At 39.6% G+C, this 21333-nt stretch overlaps 1 protein-coding gene across 3 annotated transcripts in view; it reads right to left on the bottom strand.

The window, feature by feature from the left end:
- LOC132778416 (zinc finger matrin-type protein 1) overlaps positions 1 to 21061 on the bottom strand; it is a 35242-nt gene extending 14181 nt beyond the window's left edge. For 2 of the 3 annotated variants that reach the window (XM_060781336.2, XM_060781335.2), the window contains exon 1: positions 20899 to 21061. In XM_060781336.2, coding sequence (XP_060637319.2) covers positions 20899 to 21013 — 115 coding nt within the window. In that variant the 5' untranslated portion in view covers positions 21014 to 21061. The remainder of the gene's footprint in view (positions 1 to 20898) is intronic. The other variant, XM_067470118.1, reaches the window with a different exon arrangement.
- Positions 21062 to 21333: the final 272 nt, after the last annotated feature.

The raw sequence follows: 21333 nt of genomic DNA on the forward strand, positions 1-21333 counted from the left end.
GCTAATTTTTCTGGGGTATGGTACCATAAGTAAAACATTTTAAACCAGTTTTCCTTGATTTCTGTCGCGTATGCATATTTCAATTTCTTTGTCCAGACCTCCTCCCATTCTATAATGTTAATCGTGTGTCCTATTAATTTGGCCCACTTGATCATGACTGTTTTTACTTGTTCTTCTTCAGTTGCCAGGTTAAAAGTTGTTGATACAGCCTTTTAATCAATTTGTTATTCATTTTAATAATTTTGTCCCACGGACTTTCTTTCAATTCAAATCCTATCTTTCTATCCTCTTTATAATTTTCATTAACCTGCCAGAGCTGGAACCAGGAAAATTTAGGATCTATTAATTTATCTCCTCCAATGTTTTCATTCTTATTCCTTGACTGCTTACATTAAGCAGTTGCCTGTATGTCAGCCATCCATCGCGGGATATTTCCCTTCTCTGATATGCCTCATTCGGGGAAAACCACATTGGAGTCTTAGTGTACCACTTCCTTTTGTATTTATTCCATATTTTTATCAATGATGCTCTTACGAAAAGATTATTGAACTTTCTCTCTACAGCGACTTTTCCCTTCCATAAGTAACTTCTACCTAACGACAGCAGCAAGGATTAGTATAGCTAGAAAATGGAAAAATAAGGATACAGCAACTTTTAACTCTTGGATTAATAAGGCCATGGACATTATGAATATGGACTTGTTGACTCAGAAACTAAGATATAACAGAGTAACAACTAATAATACGGACTGGAACAAATTTATCAACTTCTTAAAAAAACATAATGACAAATATGGGAAGGAAGGAAGAATCCCAAGGGCCACGCTACAGCAGGTTACGGGATAACCTGTATAACTAAGATCGGATATGAATGAAGAAATATACATTGTCGCTTGGAAGTCAAGGGGAATATATATGTATATGTACTCGACTGTATGGATATGGATGGATGTTTTTGTTGGGTTTTTGTTTGTTTGTTTGTTAGGTAGGTATGTATGTAATAGATCCAATAGAACATCGGATCTCTTACAAGATACTGATCCTGACATTTAGAGATCAAAATGGCCAAGGACCTTTATATCTTAGGGACCGCCTCATTCCTTTTCCCCATCAGTGGTCACCTTGATCCACCCAGGAAAATCTCCTCTACATACCGGGTCCTAGGGAGGCACATTTGGAAGCTACAAGGCGTAGAGCTTTTTCGATCAATGCTCCAATTCTGTGGAACTCATTGCCTCCATATATTAGAGCAATGTCGGAGTTGCGACCTTTTGCAAAGGCACTCAAGACTTGGCTGTTTGGTTGTGCATTTACGTAACCGGATCAAATTTTGCCATAGTCACTGCTGAATGTTTTTATGTTGAATGTTTTATGTTGAATGTTTTTATATTGAATGTTTTTATATTGAATGTTTTATATTGTGTATAAACTGTTTTAAATTGTAAGTCGCTCGGAGCACCTTGGTGGAGAGCGACTAATTAAGAAATAAAGTGATGATGATGATGATGATGATGATGTATAGAGACAGTAAAGAATAATGTATGCAAAATCACATATACACATGTATATACAATTCTACATGTAGAGGGAATGTTAACTGGGGCTGTCATTGTATATTTGTGTATTTGTATACTTGTCTGATTGTCTTGTTTGATCTTCTTCAATAAAAATGATTCATAAAAAAACCCTGAAATTGTTTGGTAAGTTTGAGTGGGAAATATACATCTAAGACATTTTTACATCTGTGTATTTTATTAGAATCTTAAGATTCTTCATGTATTCAAATTATGATCAGCCTAACAAGATAAATAGAAGTATATTTTAACATTTGTATCTGAAATAACTCCCAGTGTAAGGGTAAAAATACACACACACCATAGATTGCTTAACTATTAATAACAAATTCCTAACGATAAGATTATGTGAGACAAAATCCACAGAATATTAAAAATATAGCCGGATGAATGATGAGTTAATTGTGGAAAAGAGAAACCTACCTAACAAAAATTAGAAGACACAGCCAAGATTTAGCATGATAACAAAAAATCAAGAAATCTATATATATATAAATGCTCTGTGCACAATGAGTACCTTAAAAACAAAAGAACCAATGAACGAAATCACACCAAATTTGGCAACAAAACCTCTCACGACACAAGGAGTGACCATCACTCAAAAAATTATGATTTTGTCATTTGGGAGTTGTAGTTGCTGGGATTTATAGTTCACCCAAAATCAAAGAGCATTCTGAACTCCATCAACGATGGAATTGAACCAAACTTGGCACACAGAACTCCCATGACCAACAGAAAATACTGGAAGGGTTTGGTGGGCATTGACCTTGAGTTTGGGAGTTGTAGTTCACCTACATCCAGAAAGCACTGTGGACTCAAACAATGATGGATCTGGATCAAACTTGGCACAAATATTCCATATGCCCAAATATGAACACAGATGGAGTTTGGGGGAAATAGACCTTGACATTTGGGAGTTGTAGTTACTGGGATTTATAGTTCACCTACAATCAAAGAGCATTCTGAACCCCATGAATGACAGAATTGGGGCAAACTTCCCACACAGAATCCCCATGACCAACAGAAAATACTTAAGACCATCCAGTCCAACTCCCTTCACAAGAACAAGAAAACGTAATCAAAGTCCTCCTGACAAAGAGCCATCCAGCCATAGATATAGATGGATAGATAGATATGATTCACACACACACAGATATAGTATCATAGATTTGAAAGGGACCCCTAAAGAAGGACAATTATATGTTGCATGTTCCAGGGTGGGCAAACCAGACAATCTCTACATCAACACTGACAAAGAAACAGCAAGAAATACTGTTTACCCACAAGAATAAAGAAATTATAAATATTAGAAACCAACACTTTCTCATTACTTTATTTTCCAGATCAGCAGAATGGGCCACAGCAGCGTGTGGCAGGGGACGGCTAGTATTCTCTAAATTATAGACATTGTAAACACACCAGAAACTAAGAATGTTTGGACAACAATTAATGCATTGGTAGCCGCATTTAACTGAAGTCTATTAACTGAAGTCCATCAACACATTTTTTTGGTCAAAAAGGATTCCACAGAATATAATTTAAAGATAAATTCTAGAATAGCATTTTAGAGCTGGAGATTAGATTTTGTAATCACTCATTACACTAGAAAAGGCTGCAGACCTGATGCCTGAGTGGGAAGTCCTGCCCTCTAGAGGCAAAAAACTGGAACTATTTGGATATTATAAAGGACATTTTTAAGGGGGGGGGGTTCCTTTCTCTATTATGAGCAATAAAGATCTGGCAAACTATCTTGAATATTCTTCGCCTGAGGAAATCCTATAAAAAATATATAGAGTCACCACAACTTGATAGGCAACTTGAAAGCACATGTGCATGGATCCATATTGGATTTTTGTCATACAAAAACCAGGATATTTCTGCAGAAAATAGAATTTGGTGTTTGCTCTTTGCTGCCCAGAAAATGTTTTCTGTCCCCATCTTCACAGAATAAGTCCGAAACTGTGATGAGTCTATCAACCCAGAATTTTTATTAGGTTTTTCCATGGAATTGCTGATTTAGAGATCAAAATGAGTCTTTTACAAAAATCTGACAAATGTGTACTTATCTTATGTATACCAGATAGTTATATAGAATTAGAGGATGATCACAACAATTTGGCAGTAAAGAAGGCATGTGAACGCAGTAGCTGTATAGGTCTATTGCCTCAAGGCAATGTTGTCTCTTAGGGCTCTTCTACACATGTCTAAAAACCCACAAGGAACCGGGATTTTTTTAAAAAAAGGGTGGGGTGCGGCTAGATGACATTTTGGGGAAAGTGCAGTTAGAATTGGGTTAACGGCTGAAAAGCACGTGTTTAAATGTGCACTTAAAACCTAATTCCACCCAAAATATACACAGCTTTGCATGACTACATATCCCTGAAATCATGGAAAACACATACTTCCTTCCTAGCCCTGTGTGGTCTGCTCCAGTGGATGGCCATAAGGTTTTAATTCTCTGTGTTATTGTTTATATGTGAGTTATATTAATTGTACTGTTTTATTTGCTTGCTGTTTTGTTTTTACTGATGTGTTGTTGGGCTTGGCCTCATGTAAGCCACCCTGAGTCCCCTTGGGGAGATGGTGGTGGAGTATAAATAAATAAATAATTAATAATAATAATAATAATAATAATAATAATAATTATTATGTGTGCTCCTTAAAATCTTGAAACAGCTGATTGGGCTGCCAAAAACTGGAGCCACCAACACACAGGTGACTCAATTTAAGAACAGTTGGAAAGCAATTAGAATAATTCCTTTGTTCTAACATTTATATTATTAAACGGAGCTTGAATTTAGAATTGGGTAAAGAGAGAGAATAAGAAATCTGCTTGTGTGTACATTAGGATCTCTGCATGAATGCATATGAAGTCCAGCGCATCTTGAAGTGAATTAAAAAAAACTTCTGCTGGCTGTCTCCCATTTTGTGGATTCATAAAATCCGCTTCTAAGAAAGATGTGAGGATGGCGAGGAAGCATTTCCCAAGACTGACAGGTCTGTGTGTGGACTTGCTGTCAGGTCCTGGGATTTTTTGTCCTACTTTTAAAACCACATTTTGATGCTGCCCAGAAGCATCTGAATATTCGGTATGTGTCTATGTAAGTGCAATGTTTTACCTATGTTGGAAACCACCCTTAATCCCCTCGGGGAGATAAAGCGGTATATAAATAAATAAATAATAAAACTTTATTTATATACCGCTCCATCTCCCCGAGGGGACTCAGAGCAGTTCCCAGGTAACATCACAAAACATCCAAAATAAAAAACAACATAACCATAAGATTAACAAAACAATATAAGCATAAATATTGTTGCTATAACACACATATATTAAAAGTAATCCTGCCTGTTCAAGGCAATTAAAAAATTTATAAGGCCGGGCCAAGATTTGAGGAAGCCCAAAAATTCAAGGGGGCCCGGGAATTAAGTGCAATGCTATGGCATGCAACAATAATATTAGGTATGGGTCTGTGGCTGTTTATTGCGGGGCCGATTAGAGGAAAGAATCTGGGTAATTGGTAGGAAGAATAAGGCCGCATTTGACAATGTGTAAGACTGTTAGAACTGGTCATTTTCAAAGGCTTGTTGAAACCACCAGGTCTTCAAGCTCTTACGAAAGGAGGGGAGGGATGGGACCTGTCTTATTTCCCTTGGAAGGGCATTCCAGAGGCAGGGGGCCACCACCGAGAAGGCCCTCTCTCTTGTTCCCACCAACCGTGCTTGAGGTGGTAGTGGGACTGAGAGGAGGGCCTCCCCAGAAGATCTTAAGAGTTTGTGCCGGTTCATAGAAGGAGAGGTGATCGCGGAGATAAGCGGGGCCCGAACCATTTAGGGCTTTATAGGTCATGACCTGCACCTTGAATTTGGCTCGGCAACTAATCGGCAGCCAATGAAGCTGTTTTAATAGGGGTGTTGTATGCTCCCTATAGTTTGCTCCAGTAAGGAGTCTGGCTGCCACTCGTTGTACCAGTTGAAACTTCTGGGCTGTCTTCAAGGGCAGCTCCACGTAGAGTGCATTGCAATAGTCCAGTTTGGATGTTACCAAGGCGTGGACCACCCTGGCCAAGTCAGACTTCATGAGGTATGGTTGCAGCTGGCGCACAAGTTTGAGTTGTGCAAAGGCCCTCCCGGCCACCGCTGACACCTGAGCATTAAGCGACAGCGTTGAGTCCAGGAGGACCCCCAAGCTTTATTTATTTATTTATTAGCACCCACATTCTAAAATGGTTCAGCTGAGATAGTAGAAAGGACATAGGAGAGTCTGGTTAGTGGTTAACTTTGTCTGTTCAGTTTTTGATCAGTCTGTTTGAGACTAAAGCAGGATAAAACTGAAAACAGCTTTCCTAAATGGACATAGTTCTGGCAAACAACGCCCGTCATTTCTACATCACTGGCCATGTTACCTTGGCTGATGAGCAATGTAGCTGAAAACTTCTGGAGTTCATTAGTTTTGAGAAGGATAGGCTAAAAGTCATAGTTTGGGGATGCTTGTAGATACAGCTTTGTCAATGAACACTGAGAAGACATTGGTGGTATGGAACATCTTTTACCACTTGAGGCTGATGACCTAATTCCAACTTCTCTTTGACAGAAGTAAGTCTGGAAATTGTTTTCCAAATAGTCTTATGCTAAGGCAATGCAAATTGAGGTCCTTTAGATGAATGCTAATAACCTTATGCTATGGTTCAAAATATAGCTATGAGATTGTGATTGATTCTTGGCAACATATCTCACTTTTGTTTAAAGAGAACTCGTTGGTGGCGGGTTCTTTTCCATGTCAATTCGCAAAGTGCTGGTGTTTATATTTAAAGCTCTATATAACATTAAGAGCTGTTTGCTTGAAGAATGATCTGCTTGCACTGCAACCAGCCCATACATTCAGAGCACCTCCAGAGGTATTTCCCTGGGTCTCTACTTCATCTAACATGAGGTAGGTGTGTGGCAACTGGGAAAATGACTTCATTGAGGGTATTCCTTTGAGGGATGAACGACAGATTCCCATACCTTGACCAAATTGAGCACAAAATGCCTATTGATGCACTTTATCTCACCCTTTAGTGAAATTAAACCCCATTGTTTGTCCCATCTGAAACTCCCACCAGATAAACTACCCTATTCAACTCATCTAGGGTTTTAAAATTTTTATCCTTTGCAATTGGCCCTGCCCACTCTGTTCACTTTTTGTTATTTCATGTTATATCCTGTGTTTATCTTGTATTATTTCTCTTTTGTTATATTTTAATTATATTTTTATTTGATGTATACTTGTATGTTTGATTTCTCTCTGCTTTCTTGTAATTGTTGGGCTTGGCCTCATGTTAGCCGCCCAAGTCCTCTTGGGGAGATGGAGGCGGGGTATAATAAAGATTATTATTATTATTATTATTATTATTATTATTATTATTATTCCATTTCTTAATGTCCATCTCCAGAGAGGCTTGACAGCTTTTGACTTTAAAGAACTAAGCAGAAACCCTTTCCTCATCAGGAATATATAGTTCCTCTACTGTTTATTATTTTATCTATTGTTGATATTAGTTTCTATTTTTTATCTTCAAAACCATTCTGACATTATATATTGAAGGATGCTGTATAAAACTACAAAAGTTTAAAGAGACAGACAACAAGTTAGAAATGAAACATAGCTCAACCGATACCACACATTTCTCATCCTAAATATTTAAGTTTCCTCTCTTGCTTAGATGTGTATAGTAGGCCTGTGCGGTTTCGTTCGTTAATTCGTTATTTCGTAATTAAATCGTTATTTTTACCATATCCGACGCGATTTCAAAACACATTTTCAAACCCGGAAGGGTTTAAAAATATCGAAACAGCAGCCCCATATATTTTACGAGCTTCAGCTCGTGTCGTTAATGGGATGGAGGTGGCTGAGTGCTGCTGGTGCTTGGGAGCCAATCCGGCGCTCCCAAGCACCCCAGCAGTGCACCGTGGCAGGAGCCGGAGCCGATTGGATGGCGCGCGCGCGCTCACCCTTACAACCGGCCTCCGCGCGCCATCCAATCGGCTCCGGCTCCTGCGCCCTCCTCCTCCTCCTCCTCCTCCTCCTCCTCCTGACACTTCCTGCAACACAGCTGGGAGGAGGAGGAGGAGGGCGCAGGAGCCGGAGCCGATTGGATGGCGCGCGGAGGCCGGTTGTAAGGGTGAGCGCGCGCGCGAGGAGGAGGAGGAGGCATGCTGTGGTCTTCTCATTCGCAGAATTGAGTCAAAAATCAGATTCGTTGTTGCAATGATTTCCCAGAACAAAGAGAGCAAGGACGGTGTTGTTGTGAGTTTTCCGGGCTGTCTGGCCATGTCCCAGAAGCATTCTCTCCTGACATTTTGCCCACATCTATGGCAGGCATCCTCAGAGGTCTGTTGGAAACTAGGCAAATGGAGTTTAAAAAATGTTTTGTAAATATTTACGAAATTTCGTAAATAACAAAACATTTTTTTTGGAAAGTTTTGTAAATATTTTAAATAACGAAACAAAAAAACACCCCAATTACAAATCGATTTTAGAAACAAATTTTTTCTTGATCAAACAGGCCTAGTGTATAGGATTGAATACCTAAGCCTCATTTCTTCTGTTATGTGTATATTACCAAATACACTGGGGAACTGCAGAGCACATACTGATGACCTATTGATGCAATTGGCAAGACAACAGCTGATCCGCAAGATAGGAACATTCACTTCATTTAATCAGTTAATTAGAATTTTTGATCAGATAAAAAGCTGATTCTAATTAGGCAGCATATTTTCCAAGAATGCATTAAAGAAGCACAACTTCTCTTCCACCTCACCCTCAACACAACAGGAAACGCCTTTTATAAGAGGATGCCTGCAGAAAAGTGTACGCATAATTTAGAAATGAAATGGGATTATCTTTAAGCGTATTGCATTTATTCATATGCAAGTTTGTGCAGATTTTGCATAACCATACAATTAACTATAATTTCTTTAATTGGTAAATAGGGTAAGCTCTACTTAATCAGCTGTGCTTTGGAAAAAGGGATACAGAGGACCAGTTCATGCCTCTGGAATGCATATAGTATTAAACTTCTGGCCAGACAGCACTTGTGCTTGGGCACTATTTGTGTGAATAGCTGCCATCACGCAAATGCAACGTGAGCAAACTCTGCAATGGCACTGTTAAGAACTGCTGCCAAAACTAAACCTTTTATGTGTACAATGGGAATCTGGAGAGATTGATGTATGCAAACAACATGGCACAACTACAAAGCCATTTGTTTTTTTGCTCCTAAAGTAATAGCATGGGTATGCTGTTGTGTAAAACTGACTTAACATGAACGTATACTGTACAACCCCCATATCTACAAAGGATGCGTTTCCAGATCCCTCATAAAACCATAGACAAAAGAAAACCTATATTTTGACTATGTTTGAGCTGGAGAACTGAGGGATGCCTATAAACACTTCCAGGAGGTAATATTTTTTCGGACTGTGGGGAGGTGAAATTTTGGATATTGAGTCTGTGGACAAGAGGGTCAGTCTCTGACACGCTTCTATATATACATATTAGTCAGCTGTGATCAAGATGTTTGTGTTATCAATCTGAATCATTTCTCAAAACATATGTGTACACTTTTTCTTCACAAAAGTGTACATCTGTGCTTACACTGCACAGATTTAAACTTGAGGTACGTAAACTGGGCAAAGATTTGCCATGGATTAACCCAGAAATGTTCTCAATATGCAAGGTATTAGATAACTTTTCATTCAGTCCAAAACCTTGGCAAAATGTCACTGGATAGGTAGATCACTTGTCTCCAATGCTGCACTTTTTAAACATACTGCCTTACATATATTTTGAAAAATGTGAAAATATTTGGGAATTAGCTAACTTGTATAAGCTTTTGCACCTTTGGTTTATTTCACCGGGATTGTGGCGCAGCTGGCTGAGTGTCAGCTGCATTAAGATCACTCTGACCAAAAGGTCATGAATTCGAAGCCAGCCCAGGTTGGAGTGGGTTTCCAACCAATTGTGTGTAGCCTGTTGTCGACCTTTGCAACCCGAAAGACAGTTGCATCTGTCAAGTGGGAAAATTAGGTACCACCTTAAAGTGTGGGGAGGCTAAATTAACTGATTTATGAGACCATAAAGAAGACTCCAGCAAAGCATTCCAGCGGGGAAGCATGCGGGAAATGCGGAAGTGCTTCATCAGTGTCGCAGATGGACGATGAAAGCAACAGCTCCCCTGGTGGCCAGAAAAAGTTAAATAGCCTCTGTATATGTTTGTATGTCAAAAATTGGCATTGAATGTTTGCCATATATGTATACACTGTAATCCGCCCTGAGTCCCCTGCGGGGTGAGAAGGGCGGAATATAAAAGCTGTAAATAAATAAAATAAATAAATTTCTATACTATATAATGCACCTAAGAAGTCTTATAATGTACATAATGTATGTATAATGTATTATGGTATATAATGTACATAAGAAGACTGCAGATGCAGACTGTGGCCAGGAAATCAGAAGATGCTTACTTCTTGGGAGGAGAGCAATGTCCAATCTCGATAAAATAGTAAAGAGTAGAGACATCACACTGGCAACAAAGATCTGCATAGTCAAAGTCATGGTATTCCCTGTAGTAACCTATGGATGTGAGAGCTGGACCTTAGGGAAGGCTAAGCGAAGGAAGATAGATGCTTTTGAACTGTGGTGTTGGGAGGAAAGTTCTGAGAGTGCCTTGGACCGTGAGAAGATCCAACCAGTCCATCCTCCAGGAAATAAAGCCCGACTGCTCATTGGAGGGAAGGATACTAGAGACAAAGTTGAAGTACTTTGGCCACATCATGAGGAGACAGCAAAGCCTAGAGAAGACAATTATGCTGGGGACAGTGGAAGGTAACAGGAAGAGGGGTCGACCAAGGGCAAGATGGATGGATGGCATCCTTGAAGTGACTGGACTGACCTTGAAGGAGCTGGGGGTGGTGACGGCCGACAGGGAGCTCTGGCGTGGGCTGGTCCATGAGGTCACGAAGCGTCGGAGACGACTGAACGAATTAACAACAACAAAGAAGTCTTGATTCTTTGAGCATATTGAGAGAGATGGAAACTTGCTTGCGATAGTGATGCCACTTTTCCAAACAGAAAAATTACTAGTTTTTCTGATCAAGGAAAGGATGGTGGGGGTGGTGGCTATACTTTAGTAAGAGACTTTGCATGAATAAGGTCCCAGGTTCTGTTTCTTTCTTTTCCAATGAACTGATCTTAGATAGCAGGTTTGGAACCTCTTGTTCAGAGTAAACAATCCTGGGCCAGATGAACCAACAATTTAGCAGATTCATACATAAAAATTTTATTTCACTGTGAAATGTAAAACCTTAAAACACAGCAAATGATCTAGTACTCAATCAAAACCTATTCTTTTGATATGTACAATAAAGTACGAATCCTGAACTGAAGACTGCTCAATTCAGATATATAACACGGCTGGAATAAAACTTCAAAATGGGACAGGTTCACTCCTTCATTCTCACTTCCATTACCACTTACAGCTTTATATAAGACGTGACAGCACGTAACTCAGAATGACTGATTAAATAAGATGTTGTAAGGATGTTCCTGTCACTACCCCATTCCCTTGGGACGCAATTAACACGTGCCAACTGCACTCACATGAATCTTTAAAATGCATTAAAAGAAAGGGAGTAACCCTGTCCCTGTGACAGTGAGTCCAATTTTACCTCTCCCAGAACCACCATATAGGACAGGAGGGAAACCCTCCTCCCTACCAGAAATAGCTAGGGTGGATGTTCCTTGGGACTATGAAGCATTTAGAAAGAGTTCAACACGTCCCCATATGGCAGTGGTTCTCAACCTTCCTAATATCATGACCCCTTAATACCGTCCCTCATGTTGTGGTGACCGCCAACCATAAAATTATTTTTGTTGCTACTTCATAACTGTAATTTTGCTAGTTATGAATCATAATGTAAATATCTGATACGCAGGATGTATTTTCATTCACTGGACCAAAATTGGCAAAAATACCCCCTATGCCCTAATTTGAATACTGGTAGGATTGGGGGAGGGCTGGTTTTGTCATTTGGGAATTGGAGTTGCTGGGATTTAAACAGTACTTAACCTGCAATCAATGAGAATTCTGAACTCCACCAAGGATGGAACTGAATTCCCATGAACAACAGAAAATACTGGAAGGGTTTGGTGGACATTGACCTTGAGTTTGGGAGTTGTAGTTAGTTCAACTACATCCAGAGAGCACTGTAGACTCAAGCAATGACGAATCTGGACCAAACTTGGCACGGATACTCAATATGCCCAAATGTGAACGCTGGTCGAGTTTGGAGAAACAAATCTTGGCATTTGGGGGTTGTTGTTGGATTTATAGTTCACCTACAATCAAAGAGCATTCTGATCGCTACCAATTATAGAATTGGGCCAAACTTCCAGCACAGAACCCTTATGACCAACGGAAAATACTGTTTTCTGGTGGTCTTTGGCGACCCCTCTGACACTCCCTCACGACCCCCCCCCCAGGGGTCCTGATCCCCAGGTTGAGAAACACTGCCATATGGGAACCATGTGACAGTCCTGCATTTTCGACAAGATTTTGTGCAATCATGTGGCACATTTTAATTATGTAATATAGCCCTTTAAAATTATTGAACATATCTGCTTAGAGATATATTAGTAATATACAACACAGAATGTTCTACTATAGGACTGAAATGTATAAAAAAGGGGGCCGTTACAGTGGATATAAGGCAGTCCTTTGATATATAAAAAGAGCCTATATATACAGGAAAACCACACCTGAAGGATCAGTTTGCTCATCCTTACAATAGATTTGAGAAACGTGTAGAAGCAACTCTTTGGCAGAAAAGACTAAAGACTTTGTAAAACTGCAATATCAATGATTCCATGACATTGAGTGGAATGGCTTCGATCTAAAGTTAGAAAAAGAGAAATACACAGCTCTGCTCTATGTGATTTACTTTCCCTTATCATGAAATTAAATTAAGCCTGTCAATGGCTCTATATAACAGTTGAAACATGTGTGGGTTTTTTTGTTCACATTTGATTGTGATGTAAAAAATACATATAAAAAGAAAAAAAAACTCAGCATCCGAAAACTGTTCTCCCATGTCTTGTGTCAAAAAATCTCTGCTAGTTCCATGTTGCAACTGTTGTGTGCCTCCAAGCGGCTTCTGATTATTTCCAAACTTTCCTCTGACTGACTGACCTGCCTTGGAGTGGTTTGCTCATTTTCAGAATGTGTAGTAATTATGCAAACAGACTTGAAACCCTGCCTGAGCCACTTGTTAGCATCTCATTAGATTTAATAACAGAATGAGTAAGTTTTAAAGACAGTCTATGTTGTAACCTTGGTGAACGCTGCTCGAGCTGCTGAGTATAAGAATGCACTACTGATCCTGGGGTGCCCAGAAAACAGGACTACCTGAACTATACTTTTCTTTAAGCACAAAATCTATCAACTTTGGTCATAAAACGGGGCCTAAAAACATAGTTTTTAAATTAAAGGACTGGGTAGCTCCACTTCATCACACTAGGAAAAAAAATCCACTTAAAATGTAGGAATTTATTTCCAATGCAGGAACTAGACTGAAGCCAGTTTTTTCATACAGAAGTTCTGCCCAATTTGTCTTCACTTTTGTATCTTAACTAAGGCCTTGTTGACACTGCCACATAATCCAGTTTCTGAATCCAGGATTATTGGCTTTGAACTGGATTATATGGCAGTGTAAACTCATATAATCCATTTCAAAGCAGATAATTTTATAGCTAACAGTAAAAGAGAAGTTACCTCCAAAGATAAGAGAATATATTTACATATGAAACAAGGATAATGGTATAGAGAAAAACACTTTTTTGTTTTTGTAAATGCACTAATCACAATGCCTGATTTTGTAGTCTCGTTTTTGTTTTTGTGATTTTGCTCCAGAAAGCCTTCAAATGCATCCTAGGGTTTATGCGGGATATCAGGGTATTTCAACCATGTCCCCCCAGTTCCATCCTCAAAACCACAGCTTGCAGCACCTTGCATTAATGGGAAGTATCCCATCCAAATCTTAACCAGGGCTGAAACTGCTAAGGCATCAAGCTCAGACAAGATCTGGTGCCTTTATGGTATTTGGACTATCCCTAGATGTGTTTAAAGCAATTTTTCCCAGGAGGTATAACTTTCCAAGGGGGGATAATGCAGCCTCCTAGACTTCTTCAGTTGCTTGTCCTTGGACTAGCGAGGCATGAAGTCTACAAACTGAGGTCTAAGAAAAATAAATTTTAGTGGAAAACAGGGTAGACATTTATTTTGTCTGTATCTTATTCATGATATGTGCCTTGAATAATGGTTTAGCGCCTAATTATGACTGCCCAACCCTAGTTATGGTTTTGATTTCCCAGCACTTTACTTCTGGCCCAGCCCTACAGCTGTGCGTTCCACAAGCCTTGCCCTGCCTGATCAATCCTGAAGATGCCCATTTTTCCCGGCTACTGGTTATGATGTCGGTTGAGGTTTTAAAGATGTTTTTATTGTTTTAATTATTTTTACTGTTATATCTTTTAAGTATGTTACTTTGTAATCCATGGTTATGCTGGGCTTGGTCCCCATTTAAGCTGCCCTGAGTCCCTTCGGGGAGATGGTGTTGGGATATAAGAATAAAGTTATTATTATAGGGGTGTTAAATTCATTTTCATGTTGGGCCACATCAGCCTTATGGTTGCCTTCAAATGGCCACTGAATCCATGAACAGAGAATCCATGGATACAGGGGGCCAACTATAACTTTTTTTTAATATAGTAGTATTTAGTTATTACACAGTTTGGGTCCTCAGATGTTACTGAACAACAATTCCCATCACTTATGATTATCTGCCAGGTGGACTGGGGATAATGGGGATTGCAGCACAATAGCAGTTATGGCTCTGAGGTTGGGGAAAAGTTAAAGGACATTTTAAAGTATGGCATCATATCTATAAGCCTTGTATTTAAATTCAAATCCCATTATCCTGACTACACAGAAAGAGCTGTAGCCTTCCAGGTGTTACTGTACTGCAACTCCCATCAGCTCTAGTCATGATGCCTAATGACGAGGAACATGGGAGTTGCAGGCAAGTATCTAGAGAGCAACAAAATGACATAGAGAACTAGATTCAGCCTGCAGGCCATTAGTTGGACACATGTGCCTTACGATACAAGCAATTTTAATTTATTATTTACAAATTGATTATTTGCTTCTTAATAGATATTAACTTGAATATAGTGAATCTAGACTGTAATGTAAACTTTGATTCTTAGATCTTTGGAAATTACTTGGATCTTTGCAATGCCTATGATATATGATTTAAAGCCTTCCAGAAATCAAGGATTTAAATCGATTACAATTTTTAATCTGGTTGCTCATACTGAAAGGAAAATAGGGTTTCTTAGCTTTTAAAAGTTTATTTTAATTTGAATTATTTTATAAATAACTGTTTTCCTAAATACGCTGCAGAGAAATCACTATGAATTTTCACATATGCAGTAAGTTAGGGAACAAACTGTCTGAGTGACATGAAATTAAAACCCACAAAATGAGCACAAGGAGCCATATAGTACAGATTGTTTCCTAAAGAACAGCAGATCTGCAACCAGAACATTTACGCCCCATGCTGATAGATGTGTTGAACAACTTCCAATCAGTATAGCCAGTTCAGAGATTCTGAGACTTGTAAACCAACCCATCTGAAGAATAGAAGGCTCCCATAGACCTTTAAGAGTTGAGCTGATCTACTCTTGTCAGGTTTAGGATAAGGGTAGGATTAATGCAGCTCTGAAGTTGCAAGAGCAACCGTCTCTTACCATTTGTTATGCTGGCTAGCGCTGATGGAATATATAATCAAATATATTCTAAAGGGTAGTTACAGTTCTTACTTCTGATGATTTAAGCAATAGATTTATTATTTTAAAGAATAAAATCCAAATGACATTACAGTTATATAAGCATGCCCAATTCTACCTGGTGAAAGAAAGTGTACTTAAGTTGAAAACTGAATTTGGTCAGCTTGGTTAAGTGAACATTCCGTTTTCTGTCACCTTCATATTTTATTGCCATGTGTCCCTATTACTATTAACGATTAAGGAGATAGTCTGCCTAAATGCCACTTTTCTCTTGAGGTTATGGAGCCTAAATATCTCCACAAAGTTATCCCCTTGAACAGACTGGTGCACACAACCATTAAAATAATAGAACAGAAAGCCTTGTGTAGTTTACTAGTTGACATAGTGAATTAATCGGTCCCCAGTTCAAATCTTATACCCTATAGCTAAATTAAGTGTGCTTAACCCACAAAGGCTGCCATTTGGAAAGAATGGAAGTGATGTTGTGCCACTCTTAGTTACTTTTTGGATGTAACCTCCAGCTCTTACCATACTGGGATAACCTCCCTGAATAGCATTATTTGGTCCAATGTCTTTAATCCAAGTATTTGTTTAGTCATCCTGAGGTGGGGGGAGGATGGTGAGGCTCCATGTCTCTAAATCAGTGATTCTCAACCTGTGGGTCCCCAGATGTTTTGGCCTTCAACTCCCAGAAATCCTAACAGCTGGTAAACTGGCTGGGATTTCTGGGAATTGTAGGCCAAAGCACCTGGGGACCCACAGGTTGAGAACCACTGCCATAGAGACTTATTATCTCACTGGTTGTATTGCAGTGGTTCCCGACCTGTGGGTCCCCAGGTGCTTTGGTCTACAATTCCCAGAAACCCCAGCCAGTTTACCAGCTGTTAGGATTTCTGGGAGTTGAAGGCCAAAACATCTGGGGACCCACAGGTTGAGAATCACTGATTTTACCTTTTATAAACCATCTTGAGTCCCAGACTGAGAAAAAAGTGGGATATAAATATTATAATAATTTGTGATAGCATACCCAGAAATAAGGAACAATGTACATAGATTGTTAAGGAGGCACAGTTAAACCTTTGTGCCAGCTGAACAGCTGACCAAAAGGGTGGCGGTTCGAACCTGTGAGACGGGATGAGCTCCTGTCTGTCAGTTCCAGTTTCCCATATGGGGACAGGAGAGAAGCCTCCAACACGATGGTAAAACATCCAGGTGTCACCTGGACAACGTCCCTGCTAATTCTCTCACACCAGAAGTGACTTGCAGTTTCTCAAGTCACTTCTGACACACACACACGCACAACCAAAACCCTAGGCTGTTAATATACATTTGCCCTGTTTGCCAAACAAACAACCTGCAGTTGCATGTAAAAATTACAAAAAAATAGGAGTGAATTTCAAATCCAGTTTGTGGGGTGGTGACTGTGTGAACATAGATTTAAAGTGGCCTCTTGCATACCTAAACTTGTCCAGTCCCCATCCATGCAGTTAGCTACCTTCAAAAAGAGAATTATATTCATTTGGAAAAAAGAACTTGTCTGTCTATTCCAAAGTCCCATTATTTCAATGGACCTTCTCCCAGGCAATGTGTCTAAAATGTCAGCCTTTATCATCTTGTGCCTAGCAATACTGAATTCAACCCAAGCTACGGAAAAGATAGCTGGGGAATAAGAATGAACTTTTTATTCTGGTGACAGAGTTATTTTTCCTTGCTTCTGCATTTTCATGTTAAATAATATACATTGCACGCAAAAGAAATGTTAAATAAACCTCTAGATAGGCATTCTTCTGAGTTCTGTTGGACTGTGAACAATTTATACACAGTGAGTTCGAATGAATAGGAGTTTGAATTTATCATTGCAACTTCTCCCTTGCAAGTTTAAACCATACACTAAACTACATAACTCAAATTTGCACCTGCTACAATTTGTACAAAGGAACTTTCTATCAGATATGCATCTTTTGAGATCAAGACTAATTTCATTTTAAGACTAAATGAAATTCAAAAGGTGGAGATCAGTCATCAAAATGGAGAGGGTACATGCACAGGCAAAGTGTATACTTTGCCTGCAAGAGATTCAGGTTCAATCTGTGGCATTTTTAGTTTAAAGGCACTTCAATAACAGAGCTGGAAAATAATGTAGGGATGTGTTTTTAGTCAGATTAGTGGCTCTCCCACATTCTGCTCAGCTGTAAATCTCACTACTTTTCCTTTTGGATATGCTAGCCAGGGCTGCTTGGAATCAACACTTAACTTCACTAGGAAACCACACAAGTTGTCCACTCCATAGTTAAAGCATTATCAAGTTACTTTATACAATGAAATACCTTCCTCCACCTCACAGGGGTGGATTTTAGGATGTTTTTCTGTTTCTTGCTTGTTGAAGGGGTTTGCTTTTGTGTGTGCATTGACAATTTCACTCACTGTTACTGGATTTCTCACCCAATTCCTCATAGGCTGAAAGTCCTTGACATTTTTACTACATAGTTCTGGGTACATTTTCCCAGCAGTGTCCAATGAGCATTGTCTGTGAATCTCAACACCCATTGGACACACCGAGGAAGTGTAGTGAGGTTTGTTAATCCCTTCACACAAACTAACTCAATGCAGTTCCTACCACAAATAAATGTTTTCTTGATTTCAAACTCACGACTTCGTTGTACTTTATTATACTTTAAGGTGTATGCGATTTTGAGTGTTTGCCAGAAATGTGGGACACAAAATTGAGAATAACTTGAACTTGAAAGGAAAAAAACAAACAGACTCCCCTTCTCCCCTGTGATGTTAGAGCTCCTACAGGGCTAAATTCAATGTTAATTCTAACTAGAACTGGCCCACAGGAATCCATCGAACCTTCGCTACTTTTGACCACGGGAAGAAATCTAGAACTGCTCCACATTTTGTTGGATCACAATTCTTAGCATATTTGTAATGCATTTTAGCTACTCAGTTTTTTTATTACGTTGGTAAATGTGCATAATGTAACATATTTAAGTTTTTACTTTTTGGTTATTGTTGTTAGTCATTCTAAGTTTATATTGTTTTATTTATTGTGTTGATTTCTTGTTTATATGTTTTATTATGACACTGAATGTTTGCCACTTTTACTGGAAACTTCCCCGAGTCCCCTTGGGGAGATAGGGTGGGTTACAAATAGTCTTATTATTATATTAGCCGTCCCCTACCATGCGTTGCTGTAGCCTAGTCTGTGTATATGTGTGTTGTGTGTGTATATTTGTGTGTTTTTGTGTATATGTGTTTTTGTGCATGTGTTGTAATGTATTTTTAAAAACTTTTTGGCTTTTTAAGTTCCTTCTGATGTGTTTTTCAGTGTGTTTATGAGTGATGGTCACTCGTTGGCCTGATAGGTGTATTGTGTCCAAATTTGGTGTCAATTTGTCCAGTGGTTTTTGAGTTATGTAAATCCACAAACGAACATTACATTTTTATTTATATAGATCAGGGGTCCTCAAACGTTTTAAACAGAGGGCCTGGTCACAGTCCTTCAAACTGTTGGAGGGCCGGATTATAATTTGAAAAAAAGCAAACACCCATGAATGAATTCCTATGGACACTCCACATATCTTATTTGTAGTGCAAAAAAAACACTTAAATGCAATACAATAATTAAAATGAAGAACAACTTTAACAAATATAAACATTATTATTTCAATGGGAAGTGTCGGCCTGCTTTTGGCTGATGAGATAGGATTGATGTTGTTGCTGTGTGCTTTCAAGTTGTTTCAGATTTAGGTTGACCCTGAGTGAGGGCCGGGTAATTGACCTTGGAGGACCGTATCCGGCACCCGGGCCTTAGTTTGAGGACCCTTGGTGTACTGTGTCCAGATTTGGTGTCAATTTGTCCAGTGGTTTTTGAGTTATGTAAATTCCATGAACGAACATTACATTTTATTTATATAGATTATTATTGGCTTCCACTGTTAGCTACGAACCCACTGCCAAGACCTTACACTTGGAAAGTCATCCTACTCAAACACAAGTGATTGCTGATGATGACACACACCCTGAAGGATAGAACATTTTCAACAAGGGTGCAAATGAAGCACACTTTTTTTTTAGTGCTGACTGTGTTTGCGTTTGAATAGGTGCATATTTGTGTATTTTAAATTGTATACAAATACAAAGATAGAACATTTTCAACAAGGGTGTAAATGAAGCACACTTTTTTTTAGTGCTGATTGTGTTTGCGTTTGAATAGGTGCATATTTGTGTATTTTAAACTGTATACAAATACAAAGATAGAACATTTTCAACAAGGGTGTAAATGAAGCACACTTTTTTTTAGTGCTGATTGTGTTTGAATAGGTGCATATTTGTGCATTTTAAATTGTATACAAAGATAGAATATTTTCAACAAGGGTGTAAATGAAGGACACTTTTTAGTGCTGACTGTGTTTACGTTTGAATAGGTGCATATTTGTGTATTTTAAATTGTATACAAATACAAAGACAGAACATTTTCAGCAAGGGTGTAAATGAAGCACACTTTTTTAGTTCTGATTGTGTTTGTTTGAATAGGTGGATATTTGTGTATTTTAAATTGTATACAAATACAATGATAGAACATTTTCAACAAGGGTGTAAATGAAGCACACTTTTTTTAGTGCTGATTGTGTTTGAATAGGTGCATATTTGTGTATTTTAGATTGTATACAAATACAAAGATCGAACGTTTTCAACAAGGGTGTAAACGAAGCACACTTTTTTTTAGTGCTGATTGTGTTTGAATAGGTGCATATTTATTTTAAATTGTATGCAAATACTTTTATGTCAAGCTGTTTTGAGTTTGGGGAGATAAAGTGGGTATAAATATTATAACAATAATCGACGTTGGTGTGTGCTGAACCACCAAAAAGCAAAAATGTCCCTCACTGACCCACACAGATCAGCAAATTTGGGAGTATTTCAGGATTCTGTTTATGGGATGCACCCCCTAGACAAGTGGTTCTCAACCTGTGAATCCCTAGATGTTTTGGCCTACAACTCCCAGAAATCTCAGCCAGTTTACTAGTTGTTAGGATCTCTGGGAGTTGAAGGCCAAAACATCTGGGGACCCACAGGTTGAGAACCACTGCCCTAGATTCAAAGTGGGTCTGACCAAGTCATGGGCAAACTGCGGCCCTCCAGGTGTTTTGGACTTCAACTCCTACAATTCCTAACAAGTTATTAGGAATTGTAGGAGTTGAAGTCCAAAACACCTGGAGGAACACATGCTTGCCCCTTCTTTATCATCCTCGCCTGGACCTAGGTGTGTGCGGCCTAGTGCTGGAGGAGCAGGCGCTCTACCTGAGCAGGAGTCACTCCTCACTGTTGCCCCTCCGCGTCACTTCCGCCCTGGGCCCTCAGCAGCGGAGGGCTCTCCTTCTGCCTGGCCGGGCTCCTTCCTTTTCCCCCTCCTCACTCACTCACTCACCTGCTCTTTGGCCGCGGGGGGGTGTCGGCCCCGCGGGGGAAGGGGCGCCCCCTCCCCCCTCTGCCCTCTCCCGCCCCGCAGCAAAGGCAGGCGCAGCAGCAGGTGCCGCCGCCATGACTGCGGGAGCGGAGCGGAGCAGGCCCCGCCCACTACGCGCGAGAGGCCAGAGAGGCGACGCAGGAACCCGGATGTAGGAAGTCGCAGCCGCTCTCCCTCGGGTCTACTTTCAAACCGTCTCCTCCCCACTTTTCTGATTGGTGCGTGATTTCCAGCAGTCACCGCGCGTTGTCCAATCAGCGGTGTCTCCTCGCTCTGTGCTACCGCCTCGGATTCTATTTGCGGCAAGGCTCAGTTTGCTTTGGGAGGCTTTGCTTTGGGAGTGGGATCTGGGAAAGGTCTGGAGAATTGGATTGCCTTTTCTTGTAACGGGGGTAC

The sequence above is a fragment of the Anolis sagrei genome, chromosome 6, assembly GCF_037176765.1.
Source record: "Anolis sagrei isolate rAnoSag1 chromosome 6, rAnoSag1.mat, whole genome shotgun sequence".
NCBI lineage: Eukaryota > Metazoa > Chordata > Lepidosauria > Squamata > Dactyloidae > Anolis > Anolis sagrei.